This window comes from Setaria italica, chromosome VI, assembly GCF_000263155.2.
Source record: "Setaria italica strain Yugu1 chromosome VI, Setaria_italica_v2.0, whole genome shotgun sequence".
Taxonomy (NCBI): Eukaryota; Viridiplantae; Streptophyta; class Magnoliopsida; order Poales; family Poaceae; genus Setaria; species Setaria italica.
Window position 1 is genome coordinate 7,105,720 of NC_028455.1, and position 14,639 is coordinate 7,120,358.

Below are 14,639 nucleotides of genomic sequence, written 5' to 3' on the forward strand. Positions count from 1 at the left end.
GAATGCAGATCTTTGTGAGGACCCCCACCGGGACGACGATTTGCCTCAGTGTCCAACCATCAGATACCTTGTATGCCGTTAAGCAAAAGATATTGGAACGCCACCACCTTGCCTTTGATGGAGTGCTGCTGGAGGATAACCTTACATTGGCTGATTATAACATCGAACATCAATCCACGCTCGACCTCCAAGAAAAGATGCAAATCTATGTAAGGGAGACACTAAATGGCATGACTTTCATTCTTGAGGTTGATAGCTTAGATACTATCGATAGCATAAAGGACAAGATTGAAGATACCGAGGGGTTTCCCAAGAGCCTGCAGTGCCTCATCTTTGCCAACAAACAGCTGGAGGGCAAGCGCACCCTGGCGGACCACAACATCTGCAAGGACTCCACCCTTCTCCTCGTCCTCCACCCATGCCCGAGAGGCACGATGCAGATTTTTGTGAAGATGCTAGATGGAAAGACCCCCACTTTTCAGGTCGAGAGATCGTATACCGTCAGCTATGTCAAGATGAAGATCTATGAGATGGAGGGCATCCGCCCCATACAGCAACGCCTCATCTTTGCCGGCCAGCAACTGCAGGGCAGGCGCACCCTGGCGGACTATAACATTCAGAAGGAGTGTACCCTCCATCTGGTACTCTGCCTTTGTGGTTGTTGACGAGACTGATGCCATGCAAGGTCATCCAACAACGAGAGTTCTTTTGCTGAAGTACGTCATGTTTCTTTCTTTCTACTAGCGGCGTGTTATCAGTAAAACGATCATCAATTATAGGCCATCAGTTTGCTAAGGTCTTTTTCATTTGCAAGTAGCGTTTTGTGTTATCATCAGTAAAATTTTCGTTTGTGGTAACGTTAATGTCTGAGATCTTAGCATAGTTGATTCAGAAATACAGTCAACAGCTTCAACTTGTGATTACGTGTTCGCAAGCATCACGTCACGCGTCACTTCAATACCCGGTTGGCTTCTTGTCTCTGTCACGGCAGCCTCTCGGTTGATTTTAAGAGTGCGTTTGGTTCGAGGCTTGAGGTGGGTTGGAACAGGTTGAATTTAGATGGATCCATATTTGGTTCAGAAATAAAGTGTGTTGGGTTCATCCCCACAAGGAATATACCCCTCAGATCCAGATTGAGACGGTCCGTCCAAATTGAACGAACCATCTCGACCTACTTCCCTATTTCAACAGTGTCGCTCTCCGGCTGGACAAGCTCGAGCCCCGCTCCTGCGGACGGATGAGCTCGAGCCCCGCCGCCGCCGGCCACCGCGGGCTGATGCTCGGCCTGGACGGCGGCCGCGACGGCCGGGGATACAACCCATACGACGACGCATCATCTTTGCCGCTCAGATACCGTCTGGGATCTTATTAGCATCAGTTGATTCAGAAATACATTCAGCAGCTTCAACTTGTGACTACGTGTTTGCAAGCATCCAGCGGCCATTGCGTGCGCTTGTGAAAGAGAGATAGGGCCTAGGGGATCAGATCAGCAGGAGAGGGACGGGCCAGGTAGATGGTGACAATGAGACAGGACTGGGGGTCTCATGATCTCGGGTCGTCGGCCGTCCACTCCCCAATGCTGCCGCTTCAGATCAGTGTTCAAGCTACCGCTTCTTCCATGAAAATCCCTGCACGCACCGATTTCCTCCGTTCGGGTTACGCGTAGCTCGGACAGTCATGAATGAGCACCAACTAATGGGGGCAGATGCATATATATAACTTATAACTACTCAGGTTGACGCACGCCTATACAAAAGATGTTAATCTGAAATAATGATGAGAAACCATTTTATTATCTTATTGTGCTCAATCAAAAAAAAACATAATATAGAATCAAATCGATCGCATCTAATATTAAATTCAAACAAGTTTTTATCATAATAGTCATTCGAGCACCGTGTAATTTTTTTCTTAGGAAGTCATGAGCCTTAGTAGATATAGCTAACGGATTGACGTGCTATGTTACCCTGATACTTGGTTTTGATAGAAATAAAACAAATTAAATTAGCAATGAATGAATAATTCACTCATATTTTGCAATTTAATTTGAAGGCAAGGTCAAAAAATAGTAGGGCTACCAGAGGTGAAGCTATTATGCAAAGTTTAATTATTATTTTACACATAGAAAAAAATTAAATATATTTATACTTTCCCTAAAATGTAATTGCAAATAATAGAAAAATTGTCATCGATATTTTTTAAAAAAAATTCATGAGACCCACTCGATAGTATCGTGGATCCCACTGAAGAGTACGTGGATCCCATACAGATTACTTGAATAGTTTGTGGATCCCACATGGATTCTTTTAAACAATACGTGGATCCCACGTGGTACATGAGGAGGCACGAAACCTAGGAGCGTACATGGGCTAGGCCTCCTTCGGCTTCCATGGCCTTCCCATCCATATTATGGCTTCCCGGCCCGTATCTAAACAGCCCATGTCTCTTCCTCCCGTCAATAATGGGCCTCCGAAGTGGAGGCTCAAGTCCGGCCTGCTATCGCTCGCCGCCGTCCGGACGGAATCGTCGTCGATCGAGGAGACCAAAACTTTCCACTTCCGCCCCAAGTCGTCCGTCCACGCTTCCAATCGATCTCCCAGCAGGGCGCTCCGCCGGCGGAAGCAACAACGTACGCCCCTGCAGATTCTAGCAACAAGCATCTTCGTCGGCTTCAGGTAAGTCGAGCTGTTCAATTTTTTGCCTCTCTCTCTCTCTCTCTCTACTACTTCTAGCAGTCTCATTCGTATTCATGGCGTCGGTGATGATCTCTATAGCGTATATGTCAGTTTTCGTGTAGGGTTACGGGAGTATCTTGGCTGGAGTTTGTGGCTCATCACCTCATATGATTGTTGTTGGATCTTGGGATCTGTTGGCCAGCCTTTGTGACTGCAGATTTATCTTCTTTCTTCTATTCTGCTACCTGTTTGGATTGTTGACATTTTTTGGCTGTTAATTGCTCTGTAGTAGCCTACACAAAAGCAAGAAGAAAAGCGTATGCTACTAATTTTAGTTGCTCGTTGAAACAAGGGCTGCATATCCTGTTCTCCAATCGGGTCGATGCATTCTAGCAAATCTGAAGTGTGAGCTAGCTAGCTTCAGTAATGCTAGATTCTTCTTTGCTGATTCGGCATTCGCCTGTCCTCGCCGTTGTATTCCAGTACAAAGTACTCGGCAAATTGAGAACTACGTATTCACGCTATCTCTTCGGTTCGATGCACAGAACTGAGTGAACCATGTTATTCCAATGATTGCTCAAGACTTAAACTTTGTATCCTAGGCTTGGTATTTTCTATAAGCGATGTACATTACGCAGTAGATATCTGCTCTTGCTTCTACTGTTTTTTAGATAGCTGGTTCTTGGCTTCTTGCTTCTGCCACCTGTTGGAATTGTTGTATATAGCCTAAATAATTAAAATCTGTACTAAAGCATTCTTTTTGTCTACATTCAGAATGCAGATATTTGTGAGGAGCCCCACCGGCAGGATGATTTGCCTCAGGGTCCAACCATCACATACCTTGTATGCCGTTAAGCAAAAGATATTGGAACACCACCACCTTGCATTTGATGGAGTGTAGCTGGAGGATAACCTCACATTGGCTGATTATAACATCCAGCATCAATCCACGCTTGACCTCCAAGAAAAGATGCAAATCTATGTAGCTCATGGAGACGACTCCTGTGTAGCTGACGCTGGAGTAGAAGATTTGAGACTTTGGTGATTTGTAAATATATCACATGACTCTCCATAAAGATAATACCTCCAAATCTTTAGAGAAAAATAATTGCAGCTAACTCCAAATCATGTGTAGAGTAATTCTGCTCATGCTTCTTCAATTGCCTTGATGCATAAGCAATCACTTTACCTTCTTGCATAAGCACACAACCAAGCCTGATTCAAGAAGCATCTGTATACAAAGTGAAGCGTCTGCCACTCTCAGGTAATGTCAATATAGAAGCATTCACTAACTTACTCTTCAGAGTTTGGAAACTGGCCTCACACTCTTTAGTCCATATGAATGGAACACCCTTCTTAGTGAGATTAGTCATTGGCTTAGCAATAATTGAGAAACCTTGCACGAAACGTCGATAATAACATGCAAGCCCAAGGAAGCTCCGAACCTCTGTTACATTGGTTGGTCTTTGCCATTCCACCACTGAGGCAACATATCTAATGCCATGCTGATTAATGACATGACCAAGGAAGCTCACTTAAGAAAGCCAAAATGCACATTTCTTCAATTTTGCATAGAACTTGTTCTTCTGAAGTGCATGCAAGACAAGACTGAGATGAACCTTATGCTTCTCCTTTGACTTGGAGTAGACTAAGATATCATTGATGAATACCACAACAAAAACATCCAAGTACTCATGCAACATCCTTTCATGGCCTCCATAAAAACGGCATGGACATTTATTAGTCCAAAAGACATAACCACATAATCATAATGCCCATACCTTATATTAAAAGCCATCTTCTCAATATCCTCTTCCTTGATACATAGTTGATGGTAACCACATTGCAAGTCAATCTTAGAGAATACCTTGGCACCTCTCAATTGATCAAAGAGAGCATCAATACGAGGCAAAGGTTACTTGTTCTTGATTGTCACTTGATTATGTGCTTGATAATCAACAAAAAATCTTTTAGTGCTATCCTTCTTTTCTACAAACAAGACTGGGGCAACCCAAGGTGACGTGCTTGGTTGGTTAAACCCTTTAGTAAGAAGTTCATCCAATTGTTTCTTCAACTCCACCTGCTCCAAAGGAGCCATCTTGTATGGTGTCTTATATATAGGTTGCGTTCCAGGAACTAACTCACTACTAGAAACCTTGGCTTTAGTCCCGGTTGGTAGGGGCCAAATCTCTCTAAAACCATTCAGGATATAATTTTCGAGACAAAAGGTGGGGGTCCTTTAGTCCCGGGTCATCCACCCGGGACTAAAGGCCCCGTTTAGTCCCTGTTGGTGCTACCAACCGGGACTAAAAATTTCAAAATAAAAATAAAAAAGCAGCCCACGCCCGTCGGCCGCTGGCCGCACGCCGCCCTGACACTGCTCCGCTCCGGCCTCCGCCCCGGCCCCAGCCTTCGCTCTGCCTCCACTGCTCCGAGCCTGTGCCACCTCTCCGCCCTGGCCTCCGCTCCGAGCCCTCGCCGCTGCCCGCCCTCGTCCCGCTGCCGCTCCTCACTACCAGTAAGGGGCAAGCAGAGGGGGAAGGGGAGGGGCAGCAGGGGGAGGGGGTTGGCACCCGTGCTGGAGGGAGAGGAGGAGGAGGAAGAAGAAAGGGGAAGATAAGGAGCTGTGCACCGGAGGGAGTCCTGGTCTTCTAAGGAAGATGAAGAGGATGCACTGTAGCGCAACCAATCCGGGGTCCTCCCCGACGGGCCCTCCATCCATCGCTCGTAGGGAGTGGCCAAGGGGTTAATGGGGGAGGATAAGAATGCGCCGCCGGGGTGTCGAAGGAGCTTGGTGCCGGAGAAGGATCTTTTTCTTCATTGAGCTCGTTCTCAGATCTGGATGCACCAGCGGCCGGCCGGGGGGGGGGGGGGGATGGGGGTGGGAGGTGGGACATGGCCGGCGCAGGCCTAGAGGGGTTGGGAGGGGAGTGGATGCTAAGGCCGGAGTGGCCGCCGGCGGGTGGCGTGGTGGGCGCGAGGTCTAGAGAGAGAAACTAGAGAAATGCCTGTTACTTTCCACTTCCAGTAAGCTCTATAGAGTAAGTAACATACATGGAGTATTGTACTGTTAGTTTCTTTGTAGTTTATTCTAAGATGTTCCATCCTTCATTTGAGTAACTATTTGTCCATTTGACAAATTAACCACATTCAAAAGCTATACAAGCAGAGGGAGCCGCATGACAGGCCATTTGTGATGTTGCATTGTTGGGCGTTACTCAAACACCACAGAAGTGGATCAATCGGGATAATGATTGTCATCTACTTAAGAAGAAAGCACAAAAGTCTTTTTCAGAATTTGAGAATGAGGGTGATGACAATGATGATGATGTGGAGGAGAGTGGCATTCCAAGATCGGCAGTGAACCACAAAGAGAGACCTTCAGGGAGGAAGCAAGAGAAGGAGAGGGTAAAGAAAGGAGGAGATGGTATTGTGTTCCAGTCCGCAGTTCAAGAGATGATTGAAACAAAGGAGAAGATATCAGTTACTGGGAAAGGATTATTGGAAGACTGCTGGAGATGCTCTTAATTGTATAGCCTAAATAAAAGCATTTGTTGCTGTTAATTTTAGTTGATACTGGAAAATAAGGGCTGCATATTCTGTTTTTTTCCAATTAATTCGATACGTTGTAGCAACTCTAAAGTGTGCGCTAGCTTCTGTAACATTAGAGTGTTGTTGGCTGATTTGGCATTTGCCTTTCGTCGGTTCTATTCCACTAGAAAGTGTTCAGCAATTGAGAACTTTCTCGCTTAATCTATTCAGATAAATGCACAGAATTGAGTGAACCATGTAATTTTTAATGGTTGCTCAACACTACTTTATATGCTAGCTAGCTAGGCTTGCTCTGTACAAACATTGTATTTACACAGTAGAATTGTTGGCTTTTTCTTGTATAACCTAAAACCGAAAGCTTGATTGAGCCACTTTTGTCTAAAAATGTTAATGTTGAAGTGCTCATTCAGAATATATTATCTTTGTGAGGAGGCCCACCGGCAGGATAATCCACCTCAGTGTCCAACCATCACATACCTTGTATACTGTGAGAGAAAAAATTCTGGAACAACACTGCCTTGTCTTTGATGGAGAGCAGCTAGAGGACAACTTTACACTAGCTGACGCTTGACCTCCTAGAAAAGATGCAAATCTATGTAATGGAGACGCTAGCAGGCAAGTCCATCACCCTTGAGGTTGAATACTATTGACAACGTGAAGGGCAAAATTGAAGATCCTCATCTTTTCCAACAAACAGCTGCACGACAACAGCACCTTGGCGACAACAACATTTGGAAGGAGGCCATCGTTCTTCTTGTCCTCCACCCATTTCCAAGAGGCACGATGCGGATCTTCGTGGTGAAGATGACTAGAAGGACCATGCATCCCTCTTTTGGTTGAGAGTTGAGATACCATCGACGCTGTGAAGCTGAAGATCTATGAGAAGGATGGCAGTCGCCCCAGACGGCAACGCCTCATTTTGCTGGCAAACAGTTGGAGGACAGCCAGACCTGGCTGACTATATCATTCAAAATGAGTCTACCATCGACGTCGACGTGGTGCTCTGCCAATATGTGGTCGCTGAGATGCATGACCATCAACACGGAGATACGTGATGTATGGCCATTCAACAAGGAGATACTTTTGATGCAGTCTTCTTTCTTTCCTTCCAGTAGTGGTGTGTCATCAGTAAAACTACTATCATTGTAGGACGTTAGTATTGCTGCATTCTTCTTTCTTTATTATCAAACTGAGATTAACTTATCTGGCCAACCAATCGTGCGTTGTGATGTACTACAGTACAGCAGATGGTTCGTTCTCACAACAGAATCAAACAGGAAAATCACGGCAATTACAAATGGGGATGTCGGCCGGATAAACAATTACTATTTTATTTGGCAACAATTCAAGTACTGTTTTGGCAGCAGTAAAGGAAAACTAGTAAGTTCCGACTGAGTTTTTCTGGATAAAAACATAAAACGCTGCCGCTGTTACGGCGCACAAAATCCCTGCGTTCTCCATTGAGTTCGCATGTGTGTTTCCACAGCTCACCGGACGGCCGCCGTCGAGTTGATCTCCGGCGAACCTCTGACAGAGATGTGCGTGGCACTATGGTGGATGTGGACCCACCACTCGTTACACGGTCAAAAGGGGCCCAACCAGGTCGAAGGGCAAGGAAGAAACTCTGGGCCGCCTCTGGCTGCCGGGAATTATTGGCTGATTGCTTTTTGGAAAATAAAAATCAGCTCCGGTTGGAAGTCCTAATTCTCTTCCACTTCCGATTCCAACCTTCAAGTCCCTGCCGAGTCGAGTATAAATTAAAACACATACATCTATCCCCAAACCTTTCATCGTGGAAAATGCAAAATCACATGTACATGTGACCACATGACTTATCTTAACCGTTGATTTCTTTTTATCCAACTGTTGATCCACTACCTACCCCTTATACTTCTTACCTACCAATGATCTATCTCATCATTGATTCAAAAATAAATGGCTTGGATATATAACTCATGTGGTCACATGTATATCCTTTCGTTATAGTATGTTAATGTGTGAGATCTTGTATCAAGAGTCCCTGGGTTTGTCTTGGCATCATTTTATTGAGAAAAACAGTTGGTGGCTTCAACTTTAGTAAGGTGTGTTGCAAGCATGCAGCGGCAATTGCAGAGGTCACAAGCATGCATCAGCTCAATACCCTATCTGCTAATTGTCTCTGTCACGCAGTCTCTCGGTTGATTGTAATCTTAACAAGACGTGCACAAGCACAACCATTGTTCCCACGGAAATCCTAAAGAGAAACATAAAAATCGTACTAACCTTTGCTCAGAAAAAAATGGACTGAAATATAGGGTGTGTAAAAAATATTACAAGCTTTTAGTAGTAATATATGTTTCCATAATAACCCAGGTAACGCACAAAAGTATAGATGACATTATCGTGGAGACTGAATTCCCAAGTATGCTGAATCAGTCATGCTGACATACCCGTTGCTAAGCTCGATTTCGAAGCAAGCGTTTGGTGATCCAACGAGCATAGCTCCCTCGTCGGAAGTCTCCTGCCCCCATGGATGCTGCGACAGGTTCCTAAACCTCTCAAGCTCATCTGCAACCTCCCGCATCGGCGGTCTCTGCTCGCTAGCTATCTCCAAGCATCGCCTCGCCAGCTCGGCCACCTGCTCGATCAGCTCGATGCTCTCTTCGCCTTTGATCTGTTCGTCCAGTATCTCGCCAAGCCTGTTCTCGCTCATGGCCAGGAGGAAATGTGCCGAGAGGTTTATTTCCTCATCGATTGCCTGAAGGTTCGTCGCCTTCCTGCACGTCAGCAGCTCCAGGATGACGACGCCGAAGCTGTACACGTCGCTCTTGCTCGTCAGCTTGGAGGTCTGCATGTACTCTGGGTCCAGGTAGCCGTAGGTCCCCTGGACAAATGTCACAAACTGGGCCTCGTCCGTCGGAGCCAAAGTCGAGGCTCCAAAATCTGAGACTCTGACGGTGTAGTTGTCGTCGATGAGTATGTTTGCCGATTTCACGTCGCCGTGGATGATCGGCGGCGAGGCCCAGGAGTGCAGGTAGGCGAGTGCTTCCGCGGCCTCGTGCGCGATCTTCAGGCGCGTCGCGAAGGAGACGCGCGGCCCGTGGTGATGCCGGCCATGGATGAGCTGGTACAGGGTGCCGTTGGGGATGAACTCGTAGACGAGCATGGGCACCTCCACCTCAAGGCAGCAGCCATAGAACTTGACGACGTTCCTGTGGTTGATCTGGGACAGGATGAGCATCTCCTTCCCGAACTCCTTCTCCTGCCTCTCGCTGATCATCTTGCACTTCTTTATCGCTGCCGATCTGTTATCTTTTAGAGTTCCTCTGTACACGGTGCCATTCCCTCTCTTGCCGAGCACAACTGGTTGGGGAATCGGCACATGTTGGTGGATCGGCGACAGGATGACCGGGTGATGAATCAAAGCGTGCGGCGGATTCTGCGGTAACATGACCGGCTGAGTGGTTGACAGTTGGTGGCATAGCGAATCGGCTGCCCCATCGTATAGCATCATCGGCGCTGCACTTCGAAGTGTTTCAGTAGCATCTATCCCCCTGCCGATTTCTGACATGGCCGGCTGATACTATGGGACCATCGGCCGGATAGCCGGTTGGAGCGGTGCCTGGATCGGAGAGCCTCCATAACCGACCGATTGGTCCAGGACAGCTGCCGCTGTTGGTGCCCCCCAAGGCATTGAGTTTGAGGGCAATGACTGCACGGAAGAAATCTGGGCAAGCTGAGGCGGTGCTTGTGACTGAAAGCATGGTGCACCGCTGTATCCCGGAGGCATTGAAGGCAGTGAAGTGTTGTGTCCTTCGTGTTGCGTCGGCGTCAGCTGAGGAGCCGAGCTAGATGTGCTTGGTAAGCTCCTGACTGGAGTTGTAATGGGTGGGGCGTACGCTGGCCCCTGATATCCTTGAGCTACCCCGTTGGCCAGGGAACTGATGACGGCATTGTACACCGTGTTGGTCATCACCGGTGATTGGTCGATGAAAGCCTGATAAACGGACTGTTGAATCATGTTGGACATCTTGCTCGAGTCCTCAGCGATGGTGATCTGGCGGGGAGTTGGAAGAGGAGCTTTCTTGATGGCCTCCCCGCTCCCTCCTAGTACGACTGAAAGATTGCAGATATACCTTCTTGTAGTCTTCTAGGTGTTTTGCCGATTCTTCTTTCTAGTCGTCCTTGAGATCTGCCTCCGTAACCTCAATGACATTGTCTTCGGAGACTTCGGTGGCCTTTGACATGTTGGATATTGAGGTGGTCTCACTGGGCGTGCCAAAAGTGTGTTGGCGCTAAAAGTCAGCCAATTGATCCTCAGCGTCGGACACACGACCCGGGAGAATCTGCTTAGCTCCTGTTCGGATAATCGCCCTGGTTCGGTTCGCGCGGCGTGCCATCTAATCTGACCCGTTGATTGGCAAGGAAGAAAACATGTCAAATTCCAGGGGTTCCGATCGGCTAAGGTTCCAATCTCGAAAAGCGTATCAGCGAATCGGCCGATTTGCTATATAAAGATAATCGGCTATGATACAGCCGACAATCACGTAGCGATTGCGAAGAAAACTACTAGAGTAAACTAGACAAAGCTACGAAAGCAACACTTGAAATAGACCTAATTGGCTATGCGATAATGATGAATGAAAATAACAGCAACAAAGCCGATAGTTCAAATCTCAAGCTGGATAACTGGTGATAAAACTAGAACAGTAGATAAAACCTATAATTCTAGTAAATATCGATAACTTGTGAATAAATCTAAACGAAACGATAGCGATGCGTCCGAAGTTAAAGCTTAGATATTACTCGATAAACAGAACTTACAGAATCGGCCGAAGATCGTGTCGATGCAGCCCTGCCAACCCGTACGAACTCGTGAAAGAAAAAGATGTATTGGCGAAGTCGCCGACTTGAAAGTAAAGTACGAGGAAACAGTAGATTGTTGTATTGATTGATGTGTTGTTTACAAATCTCTGAAGATGGCTATTTATAGCCTGTTACAACCGATTTCCTAACCGACTAGGATCTATCTCTAATTTTAAACGAAAACAAATATTTACGAACACAACTCGTATTGGAGTTGGTTATTGTACTCCCACGGGCCAATCTTTCTCTATCTTCTTTCTCTGACCCACTTTAAGCCCATATTGGCCCAATCGCTCCAGCCTTCCAATCGGCCGATCTCCACCAACTCCCTCTGCCAAAACACTTGCAGTGCCAATTGGCTGATTCCCAACTGTAGCACCAATCAGCCGATTCCCAATCGTAACCTTTTAATCCACCGTATCGGCCAATCCTTTTCTCCCTTGACGTCGATCCCATACGTGTCAAAATCTTGCGTCAACACATTCTCTTAAAGTGATGCACTGGATCGTGAACGTGCCATTAAGAGACTACACAAGATAAGCTTGAAAATAAGTTAGTCTCAAAATCACAAAAGCTCCCCCTAAATGTGTGCATTTAGTGTCTGAATCACCAACCAAGAGTATGCACATTTTTTTTGACAGCAAAAGGGAAGCTAACCCTATAGAATGTGCTCATGATACAAAAGATAATAAATGAAAGAGCATGTATCATGAAAGAACCACACATATCAAACCATGTAGGTTGCTCGTGGGTTAGAGAGATACACAAGCAACCTACCATATAAAAACAACTAAGCATTACAACATATATCATATGAGAACACAATGCAATCCTAGACATGGCAATGGAGCTACAATGATGCTTGAGTTGGGTTCTAACTACCATTACCTTTGGATGGGGGACTTAGGCATATATGTCTAACGTTGTGAGCTTGGCATATATCTTCATCTTCTTGTGAGCCAAGCCTTCAAATCCCCCGTAGCTGATCATGGACTTCACGTGTCTTTTGGAACCCAAACCATTTGAGGCCCTTTCATGTTGGTGATCACTTCCTTGGGCACCCAAATGGGTCGATTCCAACCCCACTCCTTCTTCATCTTCCCAACCTTATATGCAATCACCTTTCCACTGGTCTTTTTCTTGATGACGTAGGTGTTGCTCTTGGCCTTGTTATTGCGGTTGGGCTTGGTGTAGATGAGGGAGCTCTTGATGGTAAAGTTCATCTTCTTCACTTGAGGGCATTGGTAGGACTTGTGGCCTTCTTCATGACACTTGAAGCAAGTCACGGTTGCTCCCTTCTCAAGCTTCTTCACCATGTGATCACGATTATTTTGAGAAGGTTGGACGTTGCTCTTCTTATCTTGAGAAGCTTGTACATTGTCTGCCTTGTCCATGCCCTTCAACTTAGCCAATTTGCCCATGAGCCATTTCACTTCTTGCTTGAGCTCATCATTCTCCTTGGCAATGAGATCATCACATGATTATACAACAATATTCTCAAAGGATTTGTCATTGCAAGATGGTGAGCAAGATTCATGAATTAAGTCAAAGCAAGAAGTTGAAACATCTATCTTAGATATAGGAATTGCACAAAGGATAGATGATTCATCTAGCTCCAAGGAATTCTTAGTTTCAATTCCAATGCTCTCAATTTTAGATTTGAGCTCTTCATGCTCCTTGCTAAGTAAGTTGAACTTGCACAACAAATTTTCATAATTTGTAGCAAGAGTAGCATTAAGGTCATTGATAGCATTGAGTTCTTTTATTTGCTTAGATTGTTTCTTAATGATTCCTTTTTGCTCATGAATTAGCTCAAGAAGATCATCAATAGAAGAAGAATCAGATTCATCATCACTTACATTGCTTTCTATACCTCGGGCCATAAGGCAAAAATGTGATGATGATGAAGGACCTTGCATGAAGCGAGTGGTGAAGTTCTTGCTTGATTCATCACTTGAGCTACAAGAACTTGATTCTCCACCGCTTATCCATTCACAGACGACGGTGAGTGCTTCTTGCTTGGGCTTCATCTCCTTCTTCTTTTTCTTGTGCTTGATCCTCATGATCTTCACTTGTTGATGATGAAGTCATTCTCTCAATGAACATTGTAGCCATACATGTTGTTCTTTTTCACGTACTTTAAGACCTTCTTGGCGTACACATTTACCAAGGATTTGGTTTCTTCATCACTTGAGAAGCTTTTGTCATCATCATCTTCTTCTTCTTCTTCTTCTTCTTCTTCTTCTTCTTCTTCTTCTTCACTTGAGCTTCTATGAGTTGCCTTCTTCCTCAACTTATTCTCTTGTTGACTTGAAAGAGCAAGACTTTGAGTTGGAGAAGATGGTTCCTTGAGCTTATCCTGGAGTTGCACCTTGGGCTTGTCCATTAGCTGGAGCTCAAATGCTATGATCTTGTTTAAGATATGATTTGGAGTTAATTCATAGAGCTTCTTTTCAAAGAGAACTGCCTTCACCAAATCATAATCTGGCTTCCAGAAGCTGTGAAGGATCTTGCGATTGAGTTCCGCATTCTTGATGTTCTTCACACCTAAAGCATTGATATCATTCACAAGAACATTCAAGCGTGCATACATAGCCTCGAGATTCTCATTATCAAGTTGCTTAAAGCTATTTAGCTTATCAATGGGAATATCGTATCTTTCATTAGTTACGTCCTTTGATCCCTCATTGTTCTGTTTGATAGTCATCCATAGCTCGTTAGCATTTTCACAAGTAAAAACACGATTGAAAACACTTTCACTAAGTGAGGACAAAATGATGCTCTTGACAATCACATCATATTGTTTTTCTTGTTGTCCTTTATTTTTCATGCCCTCGCTACTGACTCTCCAAATATTTAGGCCCTTAGCTTGGAGAAATGCTTCCTTGAGAACTTTTCAACGTGGATAGCCTGTGTCATCGAAATATGGAGCCAAACCTATTATATCCATCCCTTTCCCTTATCAAGCTAACTCACAAGGCGGTGAAGGCTAACCATTTTCAATGAGCCGGTTTCACAATTTGCCAATAAAATTGGTGATTCTGTGTGAAATATGTGAGTCTCAGCTTTGATACCACGTGTAAGGAATTGGTGCTCGTAGCCTAAGAGGGGGAGGGGGTGAATCAGGCAACCTAAAAACTTAACCTATGGCATCCACTAATTTGCATGTAAGTAAACTAGACCATTTTATCCTAGAAGTGCATTGTAGTGTGAAACCCTCATCCCAAAACAAGTTTTGCAACCTAGAGCCAATCCTATCAAGGTAAGGTACTACACTAAGAAAGTAAAGGCACCCAAGTTGTAAGTATTAAAATACGGAAATGTAAGAGGTTAGGATGAAGGGAAGTAAACTCTTGACACAATGATTTATCCCGTGGTATCAGTAGTCACTAAGCCACCACTAGTCCACGTTGTTGAAGCACTCACATAAGAGTATTGCTTCCTGGTCACCAAGTCTGTCCCAAGGCACCCCTTGACTTGCCACAGAGGCTCGGCCACTAAGTCACACGCTAAGTTCCTCGGTCACCTTGATGCCATTTCCACTAAGGAGCTTCTCCATGAAGTGAA

At 45.3% G+C, this 14,639-nt stretch overlaps 2 protein-coding genes across 2 annotated transcripts in view; one reads left to right on the forward strand and one right to left on the reverse strand.

Moving 5' to 3' along the window:
• LOC101779400 (polyubiquitin) lies at positions 1-716 on the forward strand. Its single transcript, XM_022827639.1, has one exon. It carries the CDS (start codon positions 3-5, stop codon positions 663-665), a length of 663 nt encoding a protein of 220 aa, XP_022683374.1. The 5' UTR covers positions 1-2; the 3' UTR covers positions 666-716.
• A 7,888-nt stretch (positions 717-8,604) lies between these two features.
• The window catches only part of LOC105914550 (wall-associated receptor kinase 3-like), a 32,933-nt gene continuing 26,898 nt past the window's right edge, over positions 8,605-14,639 (reverse strand). The window contains exon 3 of the mRNA XM_012846776.1: positions 8,605-9,555. Within this exon, the coding sequence (XP_012702230.1) occupies positions 8,605-9,555 (951 nt within the window). The remainder of the gene's footprint in view (positions 9,556-14,639) is intronic.

What these genes read in the sequence shown, in the direction of transcription:
- LOC101779400 (XM_022827639.1), top strand. Translation starts at nt 3, where the DNA reads ATGCAGATCTTTGTGAGGACCCCCACCGGGACGACGATTTGCCTCAGT.